Raw genomic sequence first — 10,371 nt, forward strand, 5'->3', positions numbered from 1 at the left:
TCATTCAATCAATCAATCATAAATTAATCAATCAATCAAATATTTATTCATTCAATCAGTTCATCAATCAATCAAACAAGCAATCAAATAAACAAGCAAACAAACAAACAATCAATCAACTAATCATTAAATAATAAAACACATCATAGCAAGGTTTCATTGAACAAAAACAGCCGACAAAAAAAACTCATATCAGCTATACAACAAAATCAACAGCCGACTAATAAAAAAAATTATATAATCACTAACTACTAAAAAACAACTTAATCATACGAATTCTCCATCCAAGCGTTTGAACAAATAAATAAATAACAAATCAACCAATCATAAGCCACATCAATCATGTAATCAGCCAATCAAATAATGGCAAACCAAATTTAATCATACAACCAATCACAGACCACACTCAACCGTCCAATCAGTCAACCACATTCAATGACACGCACATCCGGCAGCAATCATCTCGTCGTAGAACTTGAGTATGATGACGTCATTCTTGTTGTAGAGCATAGAGAGGCTGTAGAGGGGGGAGGGCACACAGCAGGGACTGCCGGCCCTTAACCGACGGGGCTGAATATTGTCTAATGAAATTTTTACGTCACCGTTAAAATTAACTGTTAATTTCAATTTTTTTATTTGAACGAAGTTTTATTTTTTTCGTTATTTTTATTCAGTTTTTAACTGTTCAAAAGTCATTGATTGGAATATTTTTGTTGTTCATTACTCAATAGAGTAATAGCAACTCATCTGTTGCTATAACTCGCAACTTTAAATGTTTATAATTTCGGGAGTTTGCCTTTCTCGGAAAATGCTGTTACTTTGGTGGCTTCTACATTCTAGCAAGTTTTTTGCCATTTTTGAGTAGAGAAAAAAATAGAGTTGTACAAAAATGTTTACGAAAAATGTTAACAACTACAACAACAACAAAGCAGCAACTGACAAACAACAACAATAAAAACCACAAAGCAGTAACACACAACAACAACAACACAGTAACAAAGCAGCAATCGACAACAGCAACTACTTCAAAAACAACAACAGCAATAAACAACAACAACAGCAACAACAACATCAAATAAACAAACAACAACACCAACCCTACCCGTGCCAAGCGCATGTACAAGGCTCTGGACAGTGGCATGTTTGGTTGGATGGTAGCTGGTGTCCAAGGGAAACGGGCATATACCTTTGCACTGGTATGCATTGTACACTTCAATCCAAATTATTTTAAGTGATTGGTGAATAAATAAATGGATTAATAGATGCATTATTTTGAAAATTAATACCAATCAACGAACTAAATGTAACTACATCGTTGCATTAATAACAATATCAACTCGAGTAACAACAACAAAACAACAACAAAATGACGTTAACAAATCCAAAAGGACATCATCAACAACAACAACAAGGCATCAACAACAATATGTCAGCAAAAACCACAAAATGTCATCAACAAAAACAAAATGATAGCATCATCAACAACAACAAAATGACAACAACAACAACAGCTAGATGGCATCAACTACAAACCAGTTGGCTGTATAACCCAGTCGGACCATCCAATATCTTTAAAATTAACGTGCATATCATACAGTTGGCAATACTTCTTCCTCTCTCTCTCTACAACTTTACGACCGCGTTTGTTGTAATTGATTCTGTTGTTGTCGCTATTGTTGTGGATTTTGTCGCTTTTGTTTATGTTTTTGTTGTAGATTTTGTTGTCTTTGTTGTTGTCTTTCTTGTTGTTATGGATGTTAATGTTTCTGCTGTGGCTGTTTATGTTGTTTTTGCTGTTGTTGTTTCTATTTTTATAGATGTTGTAGTTGTTGTTGTTAGTGTTGTTTTTAATCTTCGGTATGCTCCTATTAGAAGTGGTTTTTTTATTTACATAAATGTTGTAGTTGATTTTGTTGTTGTTGAATTTGTTGTTGTTGTTGATTTTGTTGTTCATGACGTTTGTATTGTTTGGGTTTCGTCGTTTTTGACGAGTCAAATTTTTGTAGTTAGCTGTGTAATAATTTGTGTTGTAGTTGTGGTTATCGTTGTTACTTTTGTCGTACTTATTGTTGTTGTTTGTATTAATGTTGTTGTTAGTAGTGTGTAGGCTATATGCCTTGTTGTTTGTGCTTTTGTTGGAATTAGTGTTTTTATTCGTGTTGTTGTTTTTTGATTTTGTTGTTGTTGTTTTGTTGTTTATGCTGTTTTTAGTTGAATTGTTTTTACTTGTTTTTTTGCGTTTTTTATAGTTATTGTTAACTTCATTATTAAATTGGTTAATGTTGCTGTCGTCGCTATCGTTGTTGTTGTTGTTGTGGTTAATTTTGTTGTTGTAGTTAATTTTGTTGTTGTCGTACATAATATTTTTACTGCTGTCATTCAGCATATAAAAAATGCTGATATTTTGGTCGTTGTGTTGAACGTTTACAAAGTTTAATGTGTTGTTGTTTTTATTGTATATTACATCGTAGCTAAAGTTGCAAGCCATCAGACTATTGTTGTTGCTTTTAATGTTGTTGTTGCTGATGTTGTTGATGTTTTTTAAGATGTAGGCAACATATTCTAGGTAAGTAACGTTTGAACAAAATTTACTGTTATATGTAATAGATCTTTTGTTACGATTTTGTTGTTGTTTTTGTTGTTGTTTTAGTTGTTGTTGCATTTGTATATGTTTAATGTGTTGATGTTGTTGTTGAGATTTTGTTTGCTTTTTTATATAAGTCTGTTGTTGGTTTAGTCGGTGATGTTGGTTTTTTGAATGATTTTGTTTAAGTTGTTGACGATGTTTATGTTGTTTGTTTTGTTGTTGTTTGCGTTGTTGGTGGTATGTTTTCTCCTGCTCCAAATTTTGACGTTGCAAATTTAATTGTTTTTTAATGTTTTTTCGTTGCTGATGTAATTGTTGTTGATGTTGTAGTTGTAATAATTGTTGTTGTTTTTGTTGATGTTGCTGTTGTTGTTGTCTTAACATTTCTAAATCTCTAACAAACTGTTCGTGTTTCGTCGGGCTCATGTATTGTCGTTTTTTACGAAAACGTGGTTGTTGTTTTTGCTGCTGCTGCTTGTGTTGTTGTTTCTGTTGTTGTTGTTGTTTTTTCAAACGTTGTTTTCCATTTTGAACTTGCTTCTGCATTTTCCCTACGTACGGCTTTCCACCTGAAACGTTATCAATTCTTAATCGGTTGTCATCACTAGTTCTCAATGATTAATCTCACATTAAAACTAACATTACAAAAATAACTTTTTTGCCCTATCTTTATTTATTATCTTCAATTATTATTATTTTTATTTAGTTTAATAATTCATAACATAATTTTTTGATAAAATTTTCTAGTAAAGAAACTAGTAGCAGCAGTCGTAGCAGCAGTAGTAGCAGTAGTAGTAGCAGTAGTAGTAGTAACAGTAGTAGTAGTTGTTGTTGTTGTAGCAGTAGTAGTAGTAGCAGCAGTAGTAGTAGCAGCAGCAGTAGTAGTAGCAGTAGTTGAAATAGCAACAACAGCAGTAGTAGTAGCAGTGGTGGTGGTTGTATAATTGTTATTATTATTGTTGTTATTATTGTTATTACGTAGTGATAAATGTGTTTTTATTATTTTTATTACAACCATAACTTGTCGTCACACCGCGTAATAAATCCCAAATTACCTTTTACATATTCATCCGTGTTAGATTTTTTGCCACCAAATTTGCCAACATCATCATCGTCGTCGTCGTCGTTGTAGATGCTGGCCTGATACTGATCATCATCATCACCATCATCATCACCATCATCATCATCATCATCATCATCATCATCATCATCATAATAATGTTTATTATTTATTTCAGTGTAATTATTATTTTTATTAACTTTAACCGCAGTGTCTTTATAATGTTGACTATTAATGTTACTATAATTAGTGTAATAATTATTGTTGTTGTTGTAATTATTGTTATTGTTATTAATATTGATAATATTGTTATTATTGTTGTTGTTGTAATCTTCATAATTATCTTCGTCGTCGTCTTCCACTCCGTACTGTCCATTGAGGAAGTTGTTGTACTGCCTGCGCATGTTCTCCAGGTTTCCATCTCTTGGTGTCGGTGGTACGTAGTTGGCATCCAACCTATCTTCATCGGCGTCTGTTTAAAGAATATTTATTTTAAAATGATTTGAAGTAAATTTTTTTTGTTTTTTTTCCGAAGTTCGAAGTTAGATGGTTTTCAGAGGGATCAACAACATGGAGACACACAGTGCGTGGGAAAGCGTGAATCAACTCATCAAAGACACAGGTCGCATGCGATAGATGAGGATCTCTTTGCGATCGTAACCGGTCATTGCAATAGCAGGACCAAGCGCCTTAATCATAAGCAAAAAAGTTTGCCAACAACTTTATGTAAAACTGCACAGGAAAAAGTTGCCTATTTGAAAAAAATTTTCGTTTTGAGCTTCTAAAAATAGTTAGAGGCCATCTGGCCGCTCTTTAGTTGAGAAAAAGCCTTCACATTCATAAACCAGGCCCTAAACATACTCACATCCATAAGTACGGCCTTAAACATAAATACATCCATGAAATCCGTCTCTGCAAACACACACACGCACGCACACATCATCGTCTGACCTTGATCATCAGATCTTTCTTGACTGTAGATGACAAGTACTGGCTGCTTGCTTCCATGATGATCCTGCCTCTGGGCGAATCTTATCCAGTCGGCATCCAGTTCCTCGCCATGTGGAGTTGTGGCTACCACGTAAAAACCTGGTTGGGTTTAATTTTTATTTTGCTGATTTTCTTTTAAATGTTTTTTATCAACTACTTTATTAATTCGTTTGAAATGTTTTTGAAATTTTAATTTTGTCACGTTCTAAGAATTTAAAGAAAGGGATGAAATAATCATTGTCTGTGTTGTCTTTTATTTAAATTTTTCTGTCTGTCTGTCTGTCTGAATTTAACATTTGCTAAATAATTTGTTGATCCACTCCTTCAATACATCAATTAACGTTGAAGTTTTATCGTGATAAAATGCCACTAAAAATATCGTTATCTTCAGTCAAAAGACATTATTTGATATTTGTAATAAATAAACAATTAAATAATGATGCTAAATCATTTTTATTAGGAAGAACTTTTACTATTAACACTTTTTGCTTAGCTATCTGTAACTTAATTAACCCAGACGTTTATATAAAATATTTGATGTGTAGTAATTCATATATAATGTGCGAATATTATGAACTAGCAGGCACGCACGCTAAAAAACTTACACGTATTTCAATTTATCTGTTTATTTATTTTATATTTATTCATTCATTCGTTCGTTCGTTCGTTCGTTTGTTCATTCATTCATTCGTTTGTTCGCTCGTTCATTCATTCATTCGTTCGTTCGTTCATTCATTCATTCGTTCGTTCGTTCATTCATTCATTCATTCATTCATTCATTCATCCATTCATACATTCATTCATGTATATAAGGTCTACCATGATTGGACGACGGATGGTCAATCCACTTCTTGACAACATCCTTCACCTTGAACGTCTCCCAGCCCGGTTTGAATGACCTCAGAATTGACCTTGTCTCCAGTAAACGTAGATCGATTGGGTTTCTGTTGAAGTTTGGATGTCTTGTAGAGGTCTTCTTGCAAAGAATCTGGTAGAGCTTGAGCTGAAAATGAATAAAAAATAAAATAACAAAGCCACTTTTATAAATTTTATTTTCTAAATTTTTATTTTATTTATAAACATAATTTCATTAAATAATATTGACGCTCATTTTTCATTTGGTAGAAGTGTCAAGTATGGAGGAAATGCAAAAATAACTGGTGCAGTCATCTTGTTCGAAGGCATACTGTTTATTTAAAATGTGCAATGAGTTATTTGTGAAATGTTCAAGTTCGTTGTATGTGTGTGTGTACGTTGTATGCGTGTAAGTTAAATGTTTGCATTGGATGGAACCATGCAGTGATACGTAGCATGGAAAGTGATTTATGATTAATTGATACTAATTAAGAAACTTAAGAGTGGAATGCTAATGATATGTGGCTCAGTGTGCACTCCAATCACATGATGAAATGAAGAAAAATAAATTCTATAAAAATTCTCGCTCGTTTTGTTCCAATACTTCTTGTTTCTCAAATGGCATATGTATTTATTTAATCAGCCAAATTGTAATATTGTTTTAATTTTGTTCTTTTTTTAAAAAATGAAATAATGCAATCGAGTATTTATTTATGAACGTACGTGAATATGACGCGTGGCTCTTCTCCGCTTCATAAAGGCGAAAGATGTTGGTGGTGAAGAAGATGATGATGAAGTTGACGATGGCAGGGTTAGGGTTAGCGAGGAGTTCAAAGATTTTGTCAATGACGAAGATGGTGATGATGATGAAGAAGATTGTAAAGATGATGAAGAAGATTGTAAAGATGATGAAGAAGATTGTAAAGATGATGAAGAAGATTGTAAAGATGATGAAGAAGATGACGACAACAATGACGGTGACGATGACGAAGATGATGACTGCAGTTTCATAGTCGGTCTTAATTTAAACAAATGCAATTCGGATTCGAGAATGTTTTCTTGTTTCTCCTTCAAATGTGACAAGTCGAACAAATAGTTGCTCTGAGAGTTTGAGGCTGTGTGATTATGTTGGTGGATAAATGAATGAATGAACGAACGAAAGAACGAACAAATGAATGAAGGAAGGAAAAAATGAAGGAAGTAATGAAGAGATGAAAATCTGAACAGTTTGGTGAATGAAAGAATAAATGAACAAATGAATTTAAACAAGTTGATGAATGAGAGAGTGAATCAATCAGTGTGAGCCAATTTGTGAATGGAAGAAAAATGAATGAATGAATGAATGAACGAACGAATGAATGAATGAATGAATGATGAACGAACGAACGAACGAACGAACAAACGAACAAACGAACGAACGAATGAATGAATGAATGAATGAATGAATGAATGAATGAATGAATGATGAACGAACGAACGAACGAACGAACGAACGAACGAACGAACGAATGAATGAATGAATGAATGAATAAATGAATGAATGAATGAATGAATGAATGAATGAATGAATGAATGAATGAATGAATGAATGATGAACGAACGAATGAATGAATGTATGTATGAAGAAAAGAATTAATAAATTAAAGATGTAATTATTTAATTAATTAAAAAATGAATGAATGAAGTAATTAACAACAATAACAAAATGAATGAATAAAAAAAAGTATCTAAGAATAAACCAATGAACACAAAAGATCGCGAAACAATCGCAGTGCATAATAAACCATGTTAAATAAGGCAAGTGCTATTAAACCATTTTGAAGTCAACTGTATAAAAAAAATAACACGCGAGATAATATGTAAGATTGGTAAAATAAACAAATGAAAAAAATATTTTAAAAATTCAGAAGTCTCAGATTTATGAGTGAACGAACAGTAAATCACATCTTCTCCTGATGCAAATGCAACCACATTCAGAGATGACTCAAAAAGCGGTCACAAAAAGTTTATGATTTACTCATCCAGCTTTGATTTGTTATTGTCGGATTGTTATTCATTCATTTATTTGTTTATTTATTTGTTCGTTAATTCGTTAATTCGTTCATTCATTTATTTATTTCTTTATTCATTCATTAACTCACTCACTCATTCACTCATTTTTAAATTTATGCGAAGAAAATCAATTTCTATATTATTTTTCTCGGTTATATATACATTTTTCTACATTTTTACTTGTTTGTTTTTCATTTTTGTTCCTAAAATTTTTGTCACAAATTCGTTTTTTTTTTCAAAAATTTAGATTCATCAACGTCCAACAAAAATTTAGACGTTGAAACGAAACACACGAACGCATCACGTACGCAGATTAAAACGCATATAGACGTAGATAAACATAGGCATGCAGACATACTTGCGTGGCGCACACACGCAAACACACACGCACACATACAAAATGCACATAAACAAACATACATCAGTGTAATCGACACACACACACACGCACACACACACACAGACACACACGCATAGAGACAGCACATATACACATGTCAAATTTAATGATATGTGAACGCACGTGTGTCTCAACTTCAATAACATCAATAATAATAACTTTCATAACATTACAATAAATAACAATATCGACGATAGTTACAACGTTAATTATAATAATAATAATAATAATAATAATAATAATAATAATAATAATAATAATAATAATAATAATAATAATAATAAGGTCTGCGGTATTGTTAGACTGAGCCTTAGATGTCTATTGAAATCACTTTCCCCTAACTTTTTACGCGGTATGTCAATAATAATAACAACTGTCAAAATAATAATAATTAATAAGAATAGTATTAATAAATAATAATAATAATAACGAAGAAGTTTGGCAACACTCCGTCAACAACATCATTAATCTCCTCGAAACGAACAACAATGCCATGACAAAACATCAGCAACAATACAACAAACAATATGACGCGACAAAAAAAACAACATTACAACAACAACAACAAAAACACACACAACAACAAAAACAGCAACGCGCAACAACACACAATAACAACGACAACAAAAACAACAACACGCAACAAAAACAACAAAAACAGAAACACGCAACAACAACAACAACAAAAATGTCACCTTTATCAACAAGCCCTCTGACAATATCGGCTTCAAAGGGTGTTGGCGCCTTTGTCACACCATCCTCATAAGCAACATGCTTGTATAACTCAGTCATATATTCAGGAGCAGCCCTATGATTAATAATGTTATTAATATTATTGTTGATGTTAATGTTGTTGTTGTTGTTGTTGTTGTTGTTGTTGTTGTTGTTGTTGTTGTTGATGTAGCTCCTGTCGGTATTGATTCTCATGTCGTCGAATCCAAAAATTTTTGACAGTTTGTTTATCAGCTCGTGTGTTTCGCTGCTGCTCTCTGGAATTATTATTTCGTAATTAAATTTATTACACACATGCACACACACACATTCACATGCATTCACACACACACACACATTCACACACATTCATACACACATTCACACACACGCCAAAATATGCCATAGCGAAATAGGCATCCATAATTAGCACGCTCATACATCTTTATAAATACAACATGAATGTCATGTATGACACCTAAAAAATACAATAATAACATACAAAACCGTGTATTCATGTATAAAATGCAATACAATTATAACATACAAAACTCTGTAATTATACTATTATTATTTGTATTATAAAATACCGAACTATGTAATTATACAACATAATATTATCTACCATTCTTGCATACTACGCAGTACTAAATTTAGCCAGATAAGATGAAAATTAATTAGATCTCATTCGATAGTATCATGATATCCGGAAAAAGATATTAACTTACTTGTAAAGTCGTCATCGTCGTCCTCTTCATCGTCGTTGTCATCATCATCATCATCATCGTCGTCATCATTTATTATAGTAAGTTTATCATCGTTATCGTTATCACTATTACCATCTTCATCGTTGTTGTAGTTGTTGTTGAAATTATTGTCATTATCACCATCATCATCATTATCAACATCGTCGTTAGTAATATCATCATCGTCGTCGTCGGTTACTATATCATGATCGTATCCATCGTATTGATGATGATAACGTTGATAGCCATGATAGCTATGATGACGACGATGATAATTATTATTGTTGTTGTTGTTGTTGTCGGTGAAGGATGACGAGAATAGGTACACTAATAGTAGGAGTTGTACGCCTAGAGACAGATTCATCTTCTTTACTAGCGAGGTCAAATAAAATCAATCAATAAACATTATCAATACTGCATTCGCTAATATATTCATACAAAAACACCTCTACACAGTACAATACAATGTAATTATCAATTATTAATACATTCTTTACTATCTCCATACAAAACTATCTTTATTTTTAATATTATTAATTTTCGTCTAATTCTATGAAACATCAACACACACACACACACACACACACACACACACACACACACACACACACACACACACACACACACATATATACACACACACTCACTAACAGAAATACATACACACAAACAAATACAAACAGACACATATATACACACACACATACACAAACAGACACATATAAACACACACACATATACAAACAGACACATATACACACACACACATATACAAACAGACACATATATACACACACACACACATAGCGCATGTGAGTAAACGCGAAACCACGCACACACGCGTTGCGGGGATTTCTTTTGCAGTCGAAACCCAGGACCAAGAGCAGAGGCCACTTAAAGTTGGAATCCCGTATCAAATTACCATCCGGAAATTCGGACCCCATACTTCTAGGGTTCTGTCTACTTTTAA

General features: G+C 32.6%; 1 protein-coding gene across 1 annotated transcript; it reads right to left on the minus strand.

Annotated features, from left to right (window-relative positions):
* Positions 1-247: 247 nt before the first annotated feature.
* HELRODRAFT_98091 (hypothetical protein) lies at positions 248-8,763 on the minus strand. Its single transcript, XM_009015447.1, has 7 exons — positions 8,640-8,763; positions 6,493-6,607; positions 5,457-5,674; positions 4,623-4,736; positions 1,534-1,737; positions 1,103-1,210; positions 248-581 (listed from the first exon to the last, which is right to left on the minus strand). Exons 1-7 carry the CDS (start codon positions 8,734-8,736, stop codon positions 433-435), a joined length of 1,005 nt encoding a protein of 334 aa, XP_009013695.1. The 5' UTR covers positions 8,737-8,763; the 3' UTR covers positions 248-432.
* Positions 8,764-10,371: the final 1,608 nt, after the last annotated feature.

Source organism: Helobdella robusta, assembly GCF_000326865.2.
Source record: "Helobdella robusta unplaced genomic scaffold HELROscaffold_16, whole genome shotgun sequence".
Lineage (NCBI taxonomy): Eukaryota > Metazoa > Annelida > Clitellata > Rhynchobdellida > Glossiphoniidae > Helobdella > Helobdella robusta.